This window comes from Bombina bombina, chromosome 1 (assembly GCF_027579735.1).
Source record: "Bombina bombina isolate aBomBom1 chromosome 1, aBomBom1.pri, whole genome shotgun sequence".
NCBI classification, from domain to species: Eukaryota; Metazoa; Chordata; class Amphibia; order Anura; family Bombinatoridae; genus Bombina; species Bombina bombina.
The window spans coordinates 1,050,342,788-1,050,365,570 of NC_069499.1; the positions used below are offsets into that span (position 1 = coordinate 1,050,342,788).

Consider the following 22,783-nt stretch of genomic DNA (forward strand, 5'->3'; position numbering starts at 1 on the left):
AGAAGGGGAGAGGACGAGCGTAACGTGAGAAGGGGAGAGGACGAGCGTAACGTGAGAAGGGGAGAGGACGAGCGTAACGTGAGAAGGGGAAGAGGACGAGCGTAACGTGAGAAGGGGAGAGGACGAGCGTAACGTGAGAAGGGGAAGAGGACGAGCATAACGTGAGAAGGGGAGAGGACGAGCATAACGTGGAGGACATTAAGTGAAATTGTATGAATCATAAAATATTAGCACACGCAGAAATTCAACAACTGGTTTTCTGTATTGCAATAAACTTGTTCCTGGGTTAGGTTGTCATAATATAAAGAGACAGAAAAGTACAGAAGAACATTTTTATATGATGTGTGTATTTAATCACATTGTGGTTTTCATTGTCTAATCATATACAGTATATAAATATATGTAGTGGATAAAATGAAGTCTGTACAAAGGCTCCATAAAACGCTACTTTATTTGATACAAGGTTAAAACTTCAGGTGCAGAATCAAAGTGTGTACAGCTCAAGTCTTATGCGTTTCGGCTACATGCTATAATCATAGCCCTGATACACAGCTGAGCTGTTCATTCTTAAAGGCATAGATATAATCGTATTGGACAAACAATTACACACATGGGTTAACCCCTTCAAAGACACAGACTAATCCTTACTTTCCTACTCATCAATGACACAGAAATGTAGCACTACAAACTAATTTCCTAATATACTGCTATATTACTATGTTTATGTAGCTACAATTCAGAAACATATATACAAGTACATTCCATAACTCAAAGTATGTCTACAATAATTTTGATTTTTTATTATTATTATTTTTTTTAACAGAAGTTGCAAAGTGTACAAGAGAATTATAAAAAACATGGAGTGGAGTAAATATATTAGGTGTGAGAGAACCTAAACACTTTGACATAATTCATTATTGCGATTTATAGTCTAACTCTGAATTAAAGCCTTGTGGTAACAATGTACCAAGTTTAAAAATCCAATATACTTCCTGGCGAGATAAGTGCACTGCACTCCATGTTTTTTGTAATTCTCTTGTACACTTTGCAACTTCTGTTAAAATAAACCCCCATCAAATTAATTGAAGAAATACTGTGTTCTATGCAGTGTACTTGTATATATTTTTTCTGTAGTGTATTGACCGGAGAAGAGTTGTTTTGTTTGGTGATTTGTCTGCACATCCCCTGTGGTCTTCTGGGCAGTAAATGGGAGCACACGGCTACCTTATCTGTAAGGGATATAAGGTTCTTTCAGATACAAACAAACAGGCAGTGGTTACCTTCATGTACTTATTGAAGACACTTTGTATCTCCTCATTTATTGTTGGCTGTAAGACAGCACGCAATAGATCCATGGAAACAGCTGGGTCTGTAAAACTGATTAAACAAAACTATTATGAGAAAAGAATTTAAAAAAATAAGCAATGTTCTTAGGCTGGGGAACCAAGCAACAGGTTCAGCTCACACACCAATGGATTCTCACAGATATTGCCGATTATGTGAACGTTGTCAGAGCAGGTGGCATGTACTAGATATGATAAAATTACTTCTAAAAACAGTATCCAATCCATTACTCTCCACAGATTCCTTACAATAATAGTCCCACAAAACATATGTAGTCCTTAAAGGGACAGTCAAGTTAAAAAAAAAAAAACTTCCATGATTCAAATAGGGAATGTAATTTTAAACAACTTTGCAATTTACTTTTATCACCAATTTTGATTTGTTCTCTTGGTATTCATAGTTGAAAGCTAAACCTAGGAGGTTCATATGCTAATTTATTAGACCTAGAAGGCTGCCTCTAATCTAAATGCATTTTGACAGTTTTTCACCACTAGAGGGCGTTAGTTCATGTATTTCATATAGATAACATTGAGCTCATGCATGTGAATTTACCAAGGAGTCTGCACTGATTGTCTAAAATGCAAGTTTGTCAAAAGAACTGAAATAAGGGGGCAGTCAGCAGAGGCTTAGATACAAGGTATATACAGAGGTAAAACGTGTATTATTATAACTGTGTTGGCTATGCAAAACTGGAAAATGGGTAATTAAAGGGAATATCTATCTTTTAAAACAATAACAATTCTGGTGTTGACTGCCCCTTTAATACTATTAGTTTTCTTAATCCAAATCACTGATTTTCTTTATTGTAGCTTTGTTTACTGCAATGTACTCATATCATTGCAATTTCCTTTTGCCAAATACCTACTTTCCAACATTTGTTTTAAATAAATTAGCAATTTTAAAATTGCCCTACAGCTTTAAGTCCCAGCACAACCCTCCCCCGCACCCGCCATATGCTTTAGCAGTCTTTATGGTCAATGTGGTACATCGTATGCTAGTTAAAGGGACACTGAACCCAAATTTTTTCTTTCATGATTCAGATAGAACATGCAATTTTAAGCAACTTTCTAATTTAATACCATTATCAATTTTTCTTCATTCTCTTTGTATCTTTATTTGAAAAAACAAAATTTATGCTTACCTGATAAATTTCTTTCTTTTGCGATGTACAAAGTCCACGGATTCATCCTAACTTGTGGGATATTGTCCTTCCTGACAGGAAGTAGCAAAGAGAGCACCACAGCAGAGCTGTCTATATAGCTCCCCCCTTAACTCCACCCCCCAGTCATTCGACCGAAGGCCAAGGAAGAAAAGGAGAAATTATAAGGTGCAGAGGTGACTGAAGTTTACATAAAAAAATACTATCTGTCTTGAATAGACAGGGCGGGCCGTGGACTCGGTACATCGCAAAAGAAAGAAATTTATCAGGTAAGCATAAATTTTGTTTTCTTTTGCATGATGTACCGAGTCCACGGATTCATCCTAACTTGTGGGATACCAATACCAAAGTTTTAGGACACGGATGAAGGGAGGGACAAGACAGGAACCTAAACGGAAGGCACCACTGCTTGCAAAACCTGTCTCCCAAAAATAGCCTCCGAAGAAGCAAAATTATCAAATTTATAAAATTTTGAAAAGGCATGAAGCGACGACCAAGTCGCAGCCATATAAATCTGTTCAACAGAAGCATCATTTTTAAAAGCCCATGTGGAAGCTACCGCTCTAGTAGAATGAGCTGTAATCCTTTCAGGAGGCTGCTGTCCAGCAGTCTCATAAGCCAAACGGATTATGCTTTTCAGCCAAAAGGAAAGAGAAGTCGCCGTAGCTTTTTGACCCCTACGCTTTCCAGAATAGACAACGAACAAAGAAGATGTTTGACGAAAATCTTTGGTTGCCTGCAAATAAAATTTCAAAGCACGAACCACGTCCAAGTTGTGCAACAGACGTTCCTTCTTACAAGAAGGATTAGGACACAGAGAAGGAACAACAATTTCTTGATTGATATTCCTGTTAGTAACAACCTTAGGTAGGAACCCAGGCTTAGTACGCAAAACCACCTTATCAGAATGGAACACAAGATAAGGAGAGTCACATTGTAATGCAGATAGTTCAGAAACTCTTCGAGCTGAAGAGATAGCAACTAGGAACAAAACTTTCCAAGATAAAAGCTTAATATCTATGGAATGCATGGGTTCAAACGGAACCCCCTGAAGAACTCTAAGAACTAAATTTAGACTCCATGGCGGAGCAATAGGTTTAAACACAGGCTTAATTCTAACTAAAGCCTGACAAAAAGCCAGAACATCTGGAACATCTGCCAGACGCTTGTGCAACAAAATAGACAGAGCAGATATCTGTCCCTTTAGGGAACTAGCTGATAATCCTTTCTCCAATCCCTCTTGGAGAAAAGACAAAATCCTAGGAATCCTGATTTTACTCCAGGAGAAGCCTTTGGATTCACACCAAAAAAGATATTTACGCCATATCTTATGATAAATTTTCCTGGTAACAGGCTTTCGAGCCTGAATCAAGGTATTTATGACTGACTCCCCGCTTTGATAGAATCAAGCGTTCAATCTCCAAAAAGTCAGTTGCAGAGAAATTAGATTTGGATGTTTGAATGGACCTTGAATCAGAAGGTCCTGTCTCAATGGCAGAGACCATGGTGGAAGGGATGACATGTCCACCAGGTCTGCATATCAAGTCCTGCGTGGCCACGCAGGCGCTATCAAAATTACTGATGCTCTCTCCTGTTTCATTCTGGCAATCAGACGTGGAAGGAGAGGGAAAGGTGGAAACACATAAGCCAGGTTGAACGACCAGGGTACTGCTAGAGCATCTATCAGTACAGCCTGAGGATCCCTTGACCTGGAGCCGTAACGAGGAAGTTTGGTGTTCTGACGAGACGCCATCAGATCCAACTCTGGTGTGCCCCATAGCCGAACCAGCTGAGCAAACACCTCCGGATGGAGTTCCCACTCCCCCGGATGAAAAGTCTGACGACTTAGAAAATCTGCCTCCCAGTTCTCTACACCTGGGATAAAGATCGCTGACAGATGGCAAGAGTGAGCCTCTGCCCATTGGATTATCCTTGAGACCTCTATCATCGCTAAGGAACTCTTTGTTCCGCCCTGATGATTGATATAAGCCACAGTCGTGATGTTGTCTGACTGAAACCTGATGAATTTGGCCGAAGCCAGCTGAGGCCATGCCTGGAGAGCATTGAATATCGCTCTTAATTCCAGAATATTTATCGGTAGGAGAGCCTCCTCCCGAGTCCACAATCCCTGTGCTTTCAGGGAATTCAAAACTGCACCCCGGCCCAGAAGACTGTCGTTTGTCCTCACTATAACCCATTCTGGCCTGCGGAAACACATTCCCTGGGACAGATGATCCTGTGACAACCACCAAAGAAGAGAGTCTCTGGTCTCTTGATCCAGATTTATCTGAGGAGATAAATCCACATAATCCCCATTCCACTGATTGAGCATGCATAGTTGCAGTGGTCTGAGATGCAAGCGAGCAAACGGAACTATGTCCATTGCTGCTACCATTAGTCCGATTACCTCCATACACTGAGCCACTGACGGCCGAGGAATGGAATGAAAAGCTCGGCCGGTGGACAAAATCTTTGATTTCCTGACCTCCGTCAGAAATATTTTCATGTCCACCGAGTCTATCAGAGTCCCTAGAAATGAAACTCTTGTGAGGGGGGAAAGAGAACTCTTTTTTACATTCACTTTCCACCCGTGAGACCTTAGAAAGGCCAACACTAAGTCCGTGTGAGACTTGGCTAGTTGGAAGGACGACGCTTGAATTAGAATGTCGTCTAGATAAGGCGCCACTGCTATGCCCCGTGGCCTTAGAACCGTCAGAAGGGACCCTAGCACCTTCATGAAGATTCGCGGCGCCGTGTCCAACCCGAAAGGAAGAGCCGCAAACTGATAATGCTTGTCCAGAAAGGCGAACCTGAGGAACTGGTGATGATCTTTGTGGATAGGAATGTGCAGATATGCATCCTTTAAGTCCACGGTGGTCATATATTGCCCCTCCTGGATCAATGGTAAGATAGTCCGAATGGTCTCCATCTCGTAAAGATGGAACTCTTAGGAATTGGTTTAGGATCTTGAGATCCAGAATTGGTCTGAAGGTTCCCTCCTTTTTGGGAACTATAAACAGATTGGAGTAGAACCCCTGCCCCTGTTCTGCTTTTGGAACTGGGCAGATCACTCCCATGGTAAAAAGGTCTTCTACACAGCGCAAGAACACCTCTCTTTTTGTCGGGTTTACAGACAATTGAGAAAGATGAAACCTCCCCCTTGGAGGGGAATCCTTGAAATCTAGAAGGTATCCCTGGGTTACAATTTCTACTGCCCAGGAATCCTGAACGTCTCTTGCCCAGGCCTGAGCAAAGAGAGAGAGTCTGCCCCCTACTAGATCCGGTCCCAGATCGGGGGCTACCCCTTCATGCTGACTTAGTGGCAGTAGCAGGCTTTTTGGCCTGTTTACCCTTGTTCCAAGCCTGATTAGGTCTCCAGGTTGGCTTGGATTGAGCAAAGTTCCCCTCTTGCTTTGCAGCAGGGGAAGAGGTAGAGGGACCACTCTTGAAGTTTCGAAAGGAACGAAAATGATTTTGTTTGGTCCTTGTCTTATTTGACTTATCCTGAGGGAGGGTATGACCCTTCCCTCCAGTAATGTCTGAAATGATCTCTTTCAATGCAGGCCCGAATAGGGTCTTACCTTTGAAAGGGATGGACAAAAGCTTAGATTTAGATGACACATCAGCTGACCAGGACTTAAGCCATAACGCTCTACGCGCTAAAATGGAGAAACCTGAATTCTTAGCCACTAATTTAGCAAGATGAAAAGCGGCGTCTGTAATAAAAGAATTAGCCAACTTAACAGCCTTAATTCTGTCCAAAATATCATCTAGTGGGGTCTCCATCTGAAGAGCCTCTTCTAAAGCCTCAAACCAAAAGGCAGCTGCAGTGGTTACAGGAACAATGCATGCTATAAGTTGAAGAAGAAAACCTTGATGAACAAAAATTTTCTTTAGGAGACTCTCTAATTTTTTTATCCATAGGATCAATGAAAGCACAACTGTCTTCAATAGGTATAGTTGTACGCTTAGCCAGGGTAGAAATAGCTCCCTCCACCTTAGGGACCGTCTGCCATGAGTCCTTTATGGTGTCAGAAATGGGAGACATTTTCTTAAAAACAGGAGGGGGAGAGAACGGAATACCTGGTTTATCCCACTCCTTAGTAACAATGTCCGAAATCCTCTTAGGGACAGGAAACACATCAGTGTAAACAGGAACCTCTAAATATTTGTCAATTTTACACAATTTCTCTGGAACTACAATAGGGTCACAATCATCCAGAGTAGCTAAAACCTCCCTGAGCAATAAGCGGAGGTGCTCTACCTTAAAATCAAATGCCGTCATATCTGAATCTGTCTGAGAGAACATCTTTCCTGAATCAGAAATCTCTCCCTCAGACAGCAAATCCCTCATCCCTACCTCAGAACATTGTGAGGGAATATCGGATACGGCAACTAAAGGCTCAGCATTTGTTCTTAACCCAGAGCTACTGCGCTTCCCTTGCAACCCAGGCAGCTTAGATAAAACCTCTGTGAGGGTAGTATTCATAACTGAAGCCATATCTTGCAAGGTGAAAGAATTAGACGCACTAGAAGTACTCGGCGTCGCTTGTGCGTGCGTTACTGGTTGTGACACTTGGGGAGAACTAGATGGCAAAACCCGATTTCCTTCTGTCTGAGAATCATCTAATGCCAAACTTTTATAAGTCAAAATATGCTGTTTGCAATTAATAGACATATCAGTACAAGTGGGACACATTCAGTGGGACACATTCTAAGAGGGGGTTCCACAATGGCTTCTAAACAAATTGAACAATGAGTTTCCTCAGTGTCGGACATGTTTAACAGACTAGTAATAAAGCAAGCAAGCTTGGAAAACACTTTATTTAATGAAAAAAAACACAATTTGCAAAAATGGTACTGTGCCTTTAAGAGAAAAAAAAGGCATACACAAACTGCAAAACAGGTTAAAATTTCTTCAGTTTTTCTGAAATTTTAACAGTGTACCCACTAAGCTTTAGAAGGATTGCACCACAAGTTAATAAGCAATAAACCCCCAAATGAAAAAAACGGATTGAAATATGTCTAAAACCGGTTAAAACCCCTGTTAGCACCTTGCCACAGCTCTGCTGTGGCCCTACCTGCCCTTAGGAAGCGATAATATGGGGTTTAAAGCTTCAATTAGTCCCTCAGAAGACTCTCAGGACCTCAGGAGAAGTTGCTTGCTGCTTGTAAATGTAGGCCCTGCCCACCTCACTCGATGTTGCTGGGGCCTACACAAACTAACAAACCCTGCCTGAAAGCCATGTGGGTTATAAACAACCCCAAAGAACCCTCAAGTAATTGTCCCATAAAACGTTACTCCCAGACACAAAAATGTTTGTCCCAAATTCACATAACAAACTGAGTGACCACAAAACATTAACCCTTTATGCAAGCTAGTAAAAACCTCTGATAACACTAGGATTACTGCTTACCCTTCCCCTAATGGGGACACTGTCAGCCTTTCTGAGTTAACACAGTCTCTGCAGAAAATATGACTGAACATACCTCATTGCTGTATAGCAAGAAACTGTTCCTCACACTGAAGTTTTCCTGTACTCCTCAGCTCATGTGGGAACAGCAGTGGACCTTAGTTACAAATTCTAAAATCATTATCCTCCAGGCAGAAATCTTCATCTATGTCCTGCCTGAGAGTAAATAGTACAACACCGGTACCATTTAAAATAACAAACACTTGATTGAAGATAAAATAAAACTAACAGTTTAACACCTCTTCTCTTTACTCTTCCTGCTTAGAGCCAGCAAAGGAGAATGACTGGGGGTGGAGTTAAGGGGAGAGCTATATAGAGAGCTCTGCTGTGGTGCTCTCTTTGCTACTTCCTGTCAGGAAGGACAATATCCCACAAGTTAGGATGAATCCGTGGACTCGGTACATCATGCAAAAGAAAGAAGGCATCTAAGCTTTTTTTTTTTTGGTTCAGTACTCTGGATAGCACTTTTTTATTGGTGGATGAATTTATCCATCAAAAAGCAAAAACAACCCAGGTTGTTCAACAAAAATGGGCTGGCATCTAAACTTACATTCTTGCATTTTAAATAAAGATACCAGAGAATGAAGAAAATTTGATAATAGGAGTAAATTAGAAAGTTGCTTAAAAACATAATTTATGCTTACCTGATAAATTTATTTCACTTGTAGTGTAGTCAGTCCACGGGTCATCTATTACTTATGGGATTATATCTCTTCCCCAACAGGAAGTTGCAAGAGGATCACCCAAGCAGAACTGCTATATAGCTCCTCCCCTCACATGTCATATCCAGTCATTCGACCGAAACAAGACGAGAAAGGAGAAACCATAGGGTGCAGTGGTGACTGGAGTTTAATTAAAAATTTAGATCTGCCTTAAAAGACAGGGCGGGCCGTGGACTGACTACACTACAAGAGAAATAAATTTATCAGGTAAGCATAAATTATGTTTTCTCTTGTTAAGTGTAGTCAGTCCACGGGTCATCCATTACTTATGGGATACTAATACCAAAGCTAAAGTACACGGATGAAGGGAGGGACAAGGCAGGAACTTTAAACGGAGGGAACCACTGCCTGAAGTACCTTTCTCCCAAAAATTGCCTCCGAAGAAGCAAAAGTGTCAAATTTGTAAAACTTTGAAAAAGTGTGAAGTGAAGACCAAGTCGCAGCCTTGCAAATCTGTTCAACAGAAGCCTCATTTTTAAAGGCCCAGGTGGAAGCCACAGCTCTAGTAGAATGAGCTGTAATTCTTTCAGGAGGCTGCTGTCCAGCAGTCTCATAGGCTAAACGTATTATGCTACGAAGCCAAAAAGAGAGAGAGGTAGCCGAAGCCTTTTGACCTCTCCTCTGTCCAGAGTAAACGACAAACAGGGAAGATGTTTGACGAAAATCTTTAGTTGCCTGCAAATAGAACTTCAGGGCACGGACTACGTCCAGATTATGCAAAAGTCGTTCCTTCTTTGAAGAAGGGTTAGGACACAATGATGGAACAACAATCTCTTGATTGATATTCCTGTTAGAAACTACCTTAGGTAAGAACCCAGGTTTAGTACGCAGAACTACCTTGTCTGAATGAAAAATCAGATAAGGAGAATCACAATGTAAGGCAGATAACTCAGAGACTCTTAGAGCCGAGGAAATAGCCATCAAAAACAGAATTTTCCAAGATAACAGCTTAATATCAATGGAATGAAGGGGTTCAAATGGAACGCCTTGCAGGACGTTAAGAACTAAGTTTAAGCTCCACGGCGGAGCAACAGTCACACAGGCTTAATCCTAGCCAAAGCCTGACAAAAAGCCTGAACGTCTGGAATTTCTGCCAGACGCTTGTGTAGAAGAATAGACAGAGCAGAAATCTGTCCTTTTAACGAACTAGCGGATAAGCCCTTTTCTAAACCCTCTTGTAGAAAAGACAATATCCTAGGAATCCTAACCTTACTCCATGAGTAACTCTTGGATTCGCACCAATACAAATATTTACGCCATATCTTATGGTAAATTCTTCTGGTAACAGGTTTCCTAGCCTGTATTAAGGTATCAATAACCGACTCCGAGAAGCCACGCTTTGATAGAATCAAGCGTTCAATCTCCATGCAGTCAGCCTCAGAGAAATTAGATTTGGATGGTTGAAAGGACCCTGAATTAGAAGGTCCTGCCTCAGAGGCAGAGACCATGGTGAACAGGACGACATGTCCACTAGGTCTGCATACCAGGTCCTGCGTGGCCACGCATGCTCTATCAGAATCACCGATGCTCTCTCCTGTTTGATCTTGGCAATCAGTCGAGGAAGCATCGGAAATGGTGGAAACACATAAGCCATGTTGAAGACCCAAGGGGCTGTCAGAGCATCTATCAGCACCGCTCCCGGGTCTCTGGACCTGGATCCGTAGCAAGGAAGCTTGGCGTTCTGGCGAGACGCCATGAGATCCAGATCTGGTTTGCCCCAACGATGAATCAGTTGAGCGAAGACCTCCGGATGAAGTTCCCACTCCCCCGGATGAAAAGTCTGGCGACTTAGAAAATCCGCCTCCCAGTTCTCCACGCCTGGGATGTAGATTGCTGACAGGTGGCAAGAGTGAGACTCTGCCCAGCGAATTATCTTTGAGACTTCCAACATCGCTAGGGAACTCCTGGTTCCCCCTTGATGATTGATGTAAGCCACAGTCGTGATGTTGTCCGACTGAAATCTGATGAACCTCAGAGTTGCTAACTGAGGCCAAGCTAGAAGAGCATTGAATATTGCTCTTAACTCCAGAATATTTATTGGGAGGAGTTTCTCCTCCTGAGTCCATGATCCCTGAGCCTTCAGGGAATTCCAGACTGCGCCCCAACCTAGAAGGCTGGCGTCTGTTGTTACAATCGTCCAATCTGGCCTGCGAAAGGTCATCCCCTTGGACAGGTGGGGCCGAGAAAGCCACCATAGAAGAGAATCTCTGGTCTCTTGGTCCAGATTTAGTAGAGGGGACAAATCTGAATAATCCCCATTCCACTGACTTAGCATGCACAATTGCAGCGGTCTGAGATGCAGTCGCGCAAATGGTACTATGTCCATTGCCGCTACCATTAAGCCGATTACTTCCATGCACTGAGCTACTGACGGGTGTGGAATGGAATGAAGGGCACGGCAAGCATTTAGAAGTTTTGATAACCTGGCCTCCGTCAGGTAAATTTTCATCTCTACAGAATCTATAAGAGTCCCTAGGAAGGGAACCCTTGTGAGTGGTAATAGAGAACTCTTTTCCACGTTCACCTTCCACCCATGCGACCTCAGAAATGCCAGAACTATCTCTGTATGAGACTTGGCAGTTTGAAAACTTGACGCTTGTATCAGAATGTCGTCTAGGTACGGAGCCACCGCTATGCCTCGCGGTCTTAGTACCACCAGAAGTGAGCCCAGAACTTTTGTAAAGATTCTTGGAGCCGTAGCTAACCCGAAGGGAAGAGCTACAAACTGGTAATGCCTGTCTAGGAAGGCAAATCTTAGGTACCGATAATGATCCTTGTGAATCGGTATGTGAAGGTAGGCATCCTTTAAGTCCACAGTGGTCATGTACTGACCCTCTTGGATCATGGGTAGGATGGTTCGAATAGTTTCCATTTTGAATGATGGAACTCTTAGGAATTTGTTTAGGAATTTTAAGTCCAAGATTGGTCTGAAGGTTCCCTCTTTCTTGGGAACCACAAACAGATTTGAATAGAATCCCAGCCCGTGTTCCGTCCGCGGAACTGGGTGGATCACCCCCATTAGTAAGAGGTCTTGTACACAGCGTAGAAATGCCTCTTTCTTTATTTGGTTTGCTGATAACCTTGAAAGATGAAATCTCCCTTGTGGAGGAGAAGCTTTGAAGTCCAGAAGATATCCCTGAGATATGATCTCCAACGCCCAGGGATCCTGGACATCTCTTGCCCAAGCCTGGGCGAAGAGAGAAAGTCTGCCCCCCACTAGATCCGTTTCCGGATAGGGGGCCCTCTCTTCATGCTGTCTTAGGGGCAGCAGCAGGTTTTCTGGCCTGCTTGCCCTTGTTCCAGAACTGGTTAGTTTTCCAGCCCTGTCTGTAACGAGCAACAGCTCCTTCCTGTTTTGGAGCGGAGGAAGTTGATGCTGCTCCTGCCTTGAGGTTACGAAAGGCACGAAAATTAGACTGTTTGGCCTTTGATTTGGCCCTGTCCTGAGGTAGAGCATGGCCCTTAGCTCCCGTAATGTCAGCGATAATTTCTTTCAAGCCGGGCCCGAATAAGGTCTGCCCTTTGAAAGGAATATTAAGCAATTTAGATTTAGAAGTCACGTCAGCTGACCAGGATTTAAGCCATAGCGCTCTGCGCGCTTGGATGGCGAATCCGGAGTTCTTAGCCGTAAGTTTGGTTAAATGTACAACGGCATCAGAAACAAATGCGTTAGCTAGCTTAAGTGCTTTAAGCTTGTTCATAATTTCATCCAATGGAGCTGTGCGAATGGCCTCTTCCAGTGTCAGGATATGTCAGGATGTGAAACACTGCAATGATATATATTTAGAATGGGTGAACTAGTATCCTTATTCTTGCAGGACCACTCAGCCTCACATCATACCTCGAATTCCGTAAGACTTAACTTATTAGAATTCTGTTGTGCTCATCGTACTGAGGGTCTCTACTGTAGGGATACAGAGAGATACGGAGCCTTCACGCAACTTAGAAGTTATGTAAGCAGTGTACAGAGATTAGGCAAAGGTAGTTTGGAGTTGAGTTAAATTGAAATCCTTTGGCATAAGGAATTTCATACACACATCTCATACAAAATAAAATATATACAATATTCATACACACCCGCAATCACACATGATAAAGATATATATGTTGCAGGATGAATGTCACAATGCTCTGGTTTGTGAAGTATATGAATAGTTGGTAAGCTTAGGTAACATATGAATATAGTGCCTAATTTGATACAGATCAGACAATGAGGAAATGTCTATATCTCAATTAGGTGATACACAATTAGACAGTTAGGCAGTAGATGAATTAAGCTGAGGAGTGACACAGGAATCGATACTGAGTATATTTGCCCTTAAGCACTATAAGCATGTCTCTTGGGAGGAAGTCTGTATACCACCTGTAGGCAGTCTTTAGTAGGTGTATATGGCAGTCCGTAGTACAAGTACACAGGCAAGTATAATACTGACAGTAAATAAGTAACAGATACAGACCAGGATCCGGAGAAATACCAGGTAAGTCTAGCAGAGTTAGCTATGGTGCTGCGACAGGAAAACACAGCTTGCGATGAGAGAGGAGCAGACGCTGAATCTGCAGGACCGGATGCCGGGTCTGACGTCACACGCTGAACGGATCAGCAGGGGAACCGGCAAAAAAGAAAGAGCTTCAACTTTCAAGGAGGGTAGAGAAGGTATGTCCCCAATACCTTGATGAATGAACAGGGTCTTTAGGCAGGAGTACTCACAACCTAGTGAGTAAGGAAAACAAAGATCCGAGCAGAGCTGCAGGGATAGGCTAGGTGTCTTCACAGGCTCTTGAGGAGATCAAGTGCAACAAATTACAAAGCATAGGTTAGAGTGAGGAGGGGCCTTAAATAGGGGTAAAGTAATCAAGACTTAAAGGAACAGTACTTAGTCCTAACAAAACCCTGACAGGACACCCCCCTCAAGGAGCCGCTCAGCGGATCAAGGACCAGGACGGTCGGGGTTCCTACGGTGGAACAATGACAGAAGACGAGGAGCAGACACGTTGGCACAAGGCTCCCAGGAATCCTCTTCAGGACCAAACCCCTTCCAACTAACCAGGTACTGAAGTTGGTTGCGAAGGAAACGGGAGTCCAGGATGGATTCAATTTCATACTCCATATCATCCCCCCCCTGTGGAGGTGGTGACGAAAACTGCTGTTCACCCCTGACCCTGCCATAGGGTTTCAAAAGGGAGACATGGAATGTTGGGTGTATCCTTAAAGAAGTGGGCAAGAGCAAAGTCACTGCATTAGCATTGATTACTTTCGTAATCTCATAGGGCCCCAAATAAAGTGCACCCAATTTCTTTGTTGGAATTCTTAACCTGAGGTTCTTTGTGCTTAACCAAACCTTATCACCAACTTTGTAGTCAGGGGGTCTTGAACGACGTAGATCGTAATGGTTTTGAGCTTCCTGTAAAACCAATTTCAAAGAGGCGAATCCTTTAGCAATGGTATTCACCAATTCAGTGACAACAGGCATTGGGGAGTCACTCAAGGAAACAGGGTTATATGTTGGATGGAATCCATAATTCACATAGAATGGTGTTGTTTTGGTAGACGAATTAAGTGAATTATTATGGGCGAACTCGGCTGTTGCCAACAAAGCATGCCAATTGTCCTGTTCTAATGTGCAGTAACAGCGGAGATATTGTTCTAATGATTGATTAGTCCTCTCTGTCTGCCCATTTGTCTGTGGATGGTATGCAGTCTTTTAGTGATGTTAAGAGAACGACAAAGCTGATTCCAGAATCTAGAGGTAAACTGTGTACCTCTATCCGTGGTGATTGAATCAGGTAGACCATGTAGTTTTACTATATTGTTCAGGAATAATGCAGCAGTTTCTGAAGCTGTTGGAAGACCTCTATGAGGAAGAAAGTGAGCCATTTTAGAGAATAGATCTACCACCACTAAAATGGTATTGTAATTTAGAGATGGTGGTAAATCTACAATAAAATCCATTGCAATGTCAACCCACGGTCTCTCAGGTATAGGTAAAGATAGAAGGTATCCATATGGATGGATATGGTGATGTTTCCTAGTGGTACAGACTAGGCAGGTTTGAACAAACTGAGTAACAGTGTCAATCATCTTAGGCCACCAATAAGTCCTCATAAGCAGATGCAAAGTTCTGTGGACTCCAGGATGACCCGCCAGGGGTGAGTCGTGAGCAGTGGCAATCACCTCATCCCTGAGAGCTGGTGGAAAATATAATCGGTTGGCATGATAAAACAGATCATCAGAATGTTTACTTACATCAAGTCGATTTAGAGTAGGATCCAGACTTTGTTGTTCTTTCAAAGCAGATTTGAAATTCTTTGTTAGACATATGAATCTGTCTTGAGGTATAATAGACCGTGGAACTTCCAAGTTAGGTGGTCTAGGGTCTTTTCTAGATAGGGAATCGGCCTTAAGATTTTTTGACCCTGGTCGGTAGGTAATCACGTAATCAAAATGTGAAAGAAACAGACTCCATCGGACCTGTCGTGAAGTCAAAGTTTTATTGGACTTCAGATACTCTAAGTTACGATGGTCTGTAAATATGGTGATAGGATGGGTTGTACCTTCGAGAAGGTGCCTCCAGAATTCCAGAGCTGATTTAATGGCAAGAAGCTCTTTATCTCCGATGCCATAATTGATTTCAGCGGAACTCATGACTCGGGAGTAGTATGACACCGGGTGCATGGGTTCGCTTTGAGAGGGTCTCTGAGAGAGAACAGCCCCTATAGCATACTCTGAAGCGTCAACCTCAAGCGTATAATGACATCTGGGGTCTGGGAATTGTAGAATAGGGGCTGAAATGAACTTGCTTTTGAGAGTGATAAAGGAATCCTCAGCTTTCTGATTCCATAGAAATTTAACATATTTCCGTGTTAAAGTAGTTAAAGGTTTGACAATATGGGAGAAGTTCTTAATAAATCTCCTATAGAAATTCGCAAACCCAAGGAATCTTTGGATTTCTTTTTTGCTAGTTGGAGTAGGCCAGTTGGTGATGGCTTCAACTTTACTAGACTCCATAGAGATGCCAGTAGGTGAAATGCAATAACCCAAGAAGGAAATAGTGTTAGTGTTAAAAATACATTTTTCTAACTTTGCATATAAACGATGAGCCCTTAGACGATCTAAAACTTGTTTTACATGTGACAAATGGTTCTCAAAAGTGTCAGAATAAACAAGAATGTCATCTAAATATATGACAATGCAAACATCTAATAGGTCGTGAAAAACATCGTTTATAAAATACTGAAATGTCGCTGGGGCATTGCATAACCCAAACGGCATAACCGTGTATTCGTAAAGTCCGTACCGTGTACGGAAAGCTGTTAACCATTCATCCCCTGCCCTCATCCTGATCAAATTGTAAGCACCTCTGAGATCAAGTTTGGTATAGATGGTGGCACCCTGTAAACGTTCAATTAGTTCAGGAATGAGAGGCAGGGGGTATCTGTTCTTCTTAGTACATTTATTTAACTGTCTATAGTCAATAATGGGCCGAAGACTACCATCTTTGTTTTTTACAAAAAACATGGCTGCCCCTGCTGAAGAAGTAGAGGGTCTAATAAACCCTTTTTTCAAGTTCTCATCCAAGTACTCTTTTAAATGAGCCAACTCGGGTTGTGACAAAGGGTATATGTGCCCAAATGGAATGGTACTACCAGGTATAAGATCTATAGGGCAGTCATACGGTCTATGGGGCGGCAATGACTGTGCCTCAACCTTGTCGAATACATCCGCATACTCAACATAACACTTTGGTAGAGTATGTTCAGTTATGTGACAGAGGGTATGTGAAGCAAAACAAAACTGCTTGCAAAACTGTGATGTAAAGGTAACAGAAGCATCCTTCCAAGATATAGAAGGGTTATGTTTAATTAACCATTTTAAACCAAGTATCATGGGGTATACAGAAGTAGGGAGCACATCAAAAGGTATCAGGTTCAGGTCATACAGAGTTGATCTAACAGTAATAGGGATAGTGTGGTGTGTAATAGGACCGGAACTAAAGAAAGAGCCATCAACCAAACGGATAGCCAGTGCAACACTCTTTTTTATTAGTGGGATATTATTATTTATGACAAAAGCAGTATCCACAAAATTCCCAGAAGCTCCAGAGTCAACTACGGCCTGCACGTTTATCTTCAAGTGATGCCACTGTAAGGAGAGAGGCAGTGATAAGTGTGATGTTACTTTATTAACCATATTGAGAGCATGTTCACTCAGTGGTGTCTTACCCTTTTTCTGTCGAAGGAGTGCAGGACAGTCCCTGACAGTGTGGTCTTTTTCTGCGCAGTAGAGACACAAATTGAGTAATTTACGTCTGGCTTTCTCTTCTGGTTTTAATGGACCTCGAATAACAGCTACATCCATGGGTTCATCTGTGGACCTAGATGGCAAAGTGGAAGGGTAGAAATGGTATGTAGAGTGCTTCTTAGTACTAGAGTCGACAGTAGATTTCTCAGACTTTCTTTCTCTAAGTCTTCTATCAATTCCTATGCAGAGAGTCATTAGGGTCTCCAAATCTTCAGGAATGATACCTCTTGCTAACTCATCTTTTAATGCATCACAGAGGCCATGACGGAACTGGTTCCTCAGTGCCGGGTTATTCCACAAGGTATCGGGTGCCCATCTTTTAAAGTCCGTTATATATTCTTCAACAATTCTTTTCCCTTGGCGTAGGGATCTTAACTTTGTTTCTGCTGTACTCTGTTTATTGTGGTCTTCATACAAAAGGGACATAGAACTAAAAAAAGCATCCAGAGAATTTAAGATAGGATCATCATTCTCATAAAAGGCGTTAGCCCAAGATCTAGCCTCACCTCTTAAAAAAGAGATGACAGTTAGGACTCTAATCCTGTCTGTGGGGTAGGATTTAGGCCTTAAAGTAAACAATAAGGTGCATGAATTTCTGAAGTCTCTGTACATAGACCTATCCCCATAGAATTTGTCAGGAGGACTGACCACAGGCTCTGATGTACTTTCAGCAACAGGTGGTTTGCTAGCAAGATGTTCATTTATAAACTTTCTGATATTTTGATTCTCCAGTTGTATCTCTCTCAACCCCTGGATCATGTTATCCATGCTCTGGGCTAGGGATCCAACCCTGTTTGCTAACTCACTTATATCCATATTGCTGGATACCAGTACACTATCTTTTTACTGGCTTGGTAATATGTCAGGATATGTCAGGATGTGAAACACTGCAATGATATATATTTAGAATGGGTGAACTAGTATCCTTATTCTTGCAGGACCACTCAGCCTCACACCATACCTCGAATTCCGTAAGACTTAACTTATTAGAATTCTGTTGTGCTCATCGTACTGAGGGTCTCTACTGTAGGGATACAGAGAGATACGGAGCCTTCACGCAACTTAGAAGTTATGTAAGCAGTGTACAGAGATTAGGCAAAGGTAGTTTGGAGTTGAGTTAAATTGAAATCCTTTGGCATAAGGAATTTCATACACACATCTCATACAAAATAAAATATATACAATATTCATACACACCCGCAATCACACATGATAAAGATATATATGTTGCAGGATGAATGTCACAATGCTCTGGTTTGTGAAGTATATGAATAGTTGGTAAGCTTAGGTAACATATGAATATAGTGCCTAATTTGATACAGATCAGACAATGAGGAAATGTCTATATCTCAATTAGGTGATACACAATTAGACAGTTAGGCAGTAGATGAATTAAGCTGAGGAGTGACACAGGAATCGATACTGAGTATATTTGCCCTTAAGCACTATAAGCATGTCTCTTGGGAGGAAGTCTGTATACCACCTGTAGGCAGTCTTTAGTAGGTGTATATGGCAGTGCGTAGTACAAGTACACAGGCAAGAATAATACTGACAGTAAATAAGTAACAGATACAGACCAGGATCCGGAGAAATACCAGGTAAGTCTAGCAGAGTTAGCTATGGTGCTGCGACAGGAAAACACAGCTTGCGATGAGAGAGGAGCAGACGCTGAATCTGCAGGACCGGATGCCGGGTCTGACGTCACACGCTGAACGGATCAGCAGGGGAACCGGCAAAAAAGAAAGAGCTTCAACTTTCAAGGAGGGTAGAGAAGGTATGTCCCCAATACCTTGATGAATGAACAGGGTCTTTAGGCAGGAGTACTCACAACCTAGTGAGTAAGGAAAACAAAGATCCGAGCAGAGCTGCAGGGATAGGCTAGGTGTCTTCACAGGCTCTTGAGGAGATCAAGTGCAACAAATTACCAAGCATAGGTTAGAGTGAGGAGGGGCCTTAAATAGGGGTAAAGTAATCAAGACTTAAAGGAACAGTACTTAGTCCTAACAAAACCCTGACATCCAGAGACTCAAACCAGAATGCCGCCGCCGCAGCAGTGACAGGCGCAATGCATGCAAGGGGCTGTAAGATAAAACCTTGTTGAACAAACATTTTCTTAAGGTAACCTTCTAATTTTTTATCCATTGGATCTGAAAAGGCACAACTATCCTCCACCGGGATAGTGGTACGCTTAGCTAAAGTAGAAACCGCTCCCTCCACCTTAGGGACCGTCTGCCATAAGTCTCGTGTGGTGGGGTCTATAGGAAACATTTTCCTAAATATGGGAGGAGGGGAAAAAGGCACACCGGGTCTATCCCACTCCTTGCTAATAATCTCTGTAAGCCTTTTAGGTATAGGAAACACGTCAGTACACACCGGTACCGCATAGTATCTATCCAACCTACATAATTTTTCTGGAATTGCAACCGTGTTACAATCATTCAGAGCCGCTAATACCTCCCCTAGCAATATGCAGAGGTTCTCAAGCTTAAATTTAAAATTAGAAATCTCTGAATCCAGTCTCCCTGGATCAGATCCGTCACCCACAGAATGAAGCTCTCCGTCTTCATGTTCTGCAAAATGTGACGCAGTATCGGACATGGCTCTCACATCATCAGCGCGCTCTGTCCTTAACCCAGAGCTATCACGCTTGCCTCTTAATTCTGGCAATTTAGATAATACTTCTGTCATAACAGTAGCCATGTCTTGCAAAGTGATTTGTAAGGGCCTCCCTGATGTACTTGGCGCCACAAAATCACGCACCTCCTGAGCGGGAGGCGAAGGTACTGACACGTGAGGAGAGTTAGTCGGCATAACTTCCCCCTCGTTGTCTGGTGATAATTTCTTTGCATGTAAAGACTGACTTTTATTTAAAGTTACATCAATGCATTTAGTACACAACCTTCTATGGGGCTCCACATTGGCCTTCATACATAGTGAACAAACAGATTCATCTGTGTCAGACATGTTTAAACAGACTAGCAATGAGACTAGCAAGCTTGGAAAATACTTTTCAAATAAATTTACAAGCAATATAAAAAAACGCTACTGTGCCTTTAAGAAGCACAAAAAGCTGTCACAGTTGAAATAACAATGAACCAAATTAGTTATAGCAACCAAATTTTCACAGTAAATGTATTAAGTTAGCAAAGGATTGCACCCACCTGCAAATGGATGATTAACCCCTTATACCCAAAAACGGATAACAATTTAATAATTAACGTTTTTATCACAGTCAAAAACACTGTCACAGGTCTGCTGTGACTGATTACCTCCCTCAAAATGAATTTTGAAGACCCCTGAGCTCTCTAGAGACGTCCTGGATCATGGAGGATGAAGTAGGAAGATTGTGACTGAATTTTTACTACGCAAAAAAGCGCTCAAATAGGCCCCTCCCACTCATATTACAACAGTGGGGAAGCTCAGTTAACCGTTTCTATGCAGAAACAAAAGTTAGCCATGTGGTAAAAATCATGCCCCAATAAGTTTTATCACCAAGTACCTCACAAAAAACGATTAACATGCCAGTAAACGTTTTGAACATACATTTTAAAAGTTATGAAGTGTTATTAATAAGCCTGCTACCAGTCGCTTTTACTGCAGTTAAGGCTCACACATTACTTCAGTATTAACAGTATTTTCTGAGTCAAAGTCCATTCCCTAGAAAAATACTTCAGTGTACACACACTCCTCAGCCTAATACCAGTCGCTACCACTGCATTTAAGGCTGAACTTACATTACATTGGTATCAGCAGTAATTTCTTAGTCAATTCCATTGCTTAGAAAAATAATTTACTGCACATACCTCGTTTGCAGGGGGGCCCTGCATGCTATTCCCCTTTTCTGAAGTTACCTCACTCCTCAGAATGTGCGAGAACAGCCAGTGGATCTTAGTTACGTCTGCTAAGATCATAGAAAACGCAGGCAGATTCTTCTTCTAATGCTGCCTGAGAAACAAACAGCACACTCCGGTGCCATTTAAAATAACAAACTTTTGATTGAAGAAATAAACTAAGTTTTAAAACACCACAGACCTCTCACAACGACCTATCTTTAGTTAGGTTGCAAGAGAATGACTGGATATGACATGTGAGGGGAGGAGCTATATAGCAGCTCTGCTTGGGTGATCCTCTTGCAACTTCCTGTTGGGGAAGAGATATAATCCCATAAGTAATGGATGACCCGTGGACTGACTACACTTAACAAGAGAAATGTCATGCTCTATCTGAATCACAAAAGAAAAAATTTGGGTTCAGTGTCCCTTTAAGTTACGTGGCAAGCAGGATCATAGGATTACTCCAGTACTGCTGGGACCACAGACTTTTTTCCCACCATGTAAATATTTTAACACAAGTTAGGTGACCACATTTTTAATTTTTGCAGTATGTTCCCAAAACAGCCACAAAATATGCTACTTTACAAGATTTTTTAGCAAACTTCTGAAACTGTAATTTAAGATAATTATACACAAGCAATAATGTGGTGGCATGCAAGTGACTCAGGTACTCCAGAACCAGGAACTGATCTAAGGTCTGATGTGGTATGTGGCTCATACAAGTGATGCAGGGCCAGGAACTTTGATGTGGGTATGGGACTTAATAAGAGGCTACTGGATCGAAAGTCTGAGCTACTGTACATATGGAGCTGACAGAGGCTGCAGGACCAAGGGCTCTTATGTGGTATGTGGCTGTCAAAGAGGATGCAGGGTCATTTGGATCTGATGTTGAGATCTTATGCAGGAAGAGGTAAATAACTACTGACACAAATTATTACTTTTGATCATTTATTTGTAAACTGTCAACACATTCTGCAGTCTAGTAAATACAGGTGCATGATGCCACATTAAAAGTGACATCGAGATAATCAGGGAATCAAAGATGTAGAGGACCATGCCCAGAAATTGCCATCTGATTTATATAACACCTTGTAAACAGGTGGTGTACAGGACACTAAATGACATGTGGCCTTATTGCAAAACACCCACAACAACCAATATAATAATATAATTTTTAATATCCACTGGCACCAATACAAAGGGGATTTTTTTGTGAACTATAAAATACAGATAGAACTATATTAATAAAGATAATTTATTTTTATTATTGCTCATTTGGGCACACTGCAGCATATCTATTGGCTTTGAGGGAGTGGCCCCAATGTTCCAGTCCACTGACTACAGGGACCAGATTCTCAGTGTCACTGTGTTTTGTGGCTTGTTTTTCATACCTCCAACAAATATTCTTCCATTGCTCCCTTAGTCAAACTCTGATTACTAAGGAACAATCTAACACCACCTGTGCTGCCATCATCTGAGTACTCCTATAATGAAATCTCCTCCCTAATGTGAGAAAGAAAAGAAAATATCCCTCTGCTCTGTCTGAATCCCATGCAGTCTGCCTGACATAGCAACACACCTTATTCTAACAACGTATCTAGCTCTCCATTCCCTGCTGCCACTTTATAACCCACACCCTACAAGTCTCAACATGAGCTTGCCTTGATAAGTTCTGCAACATCATCAAATCTTTCGAATCCTCACAGACACAATCTTGTGTTTTGTAAGCTCCTAGGTAAAGGGTCTCCATTTCTCTACCCTTGTCATTGCTGACCCTTCCACCTTTGTCCCACCACTGATTTGTAATTAAAATAAATAAAATAGCCAGAAAACAAAATTACGCACTGTCGCTTTCTTAATATGGGTACTTTGAGACTCCAGCTCCTACTAAGCATGTGCAAAAGTGAACAGTATATACATTTTGTGATTGGCTGATGGCTGTCATATGATAA

The 22,783-nt window shown here is 42.0% G+C and overlaps 1 protein-coding gene across 1 annotated transcript in view; it reads right to left on the bottom strand.

The window, feature by feature from the left end:
* The window catches only part of DNTTIP1 (deoxynucleotidyltransferase terminal interacting protein 1), a 71,762-nt gene that overhangs the window by 13,862 nt on the left and 35,117 nt on the right, over positions 1-22,783 (bottom strand). The window contains exon 3 of the mRNA XM_053689758.1: positions 1,281-1,377. Coding sequence (XP_053545733.1) covers positions 1,281-1,377 — 97 coding nt within the window. The remainder of the gene's footprint in view (positions 1-1,280; positions 1,378-22,783) is intronic.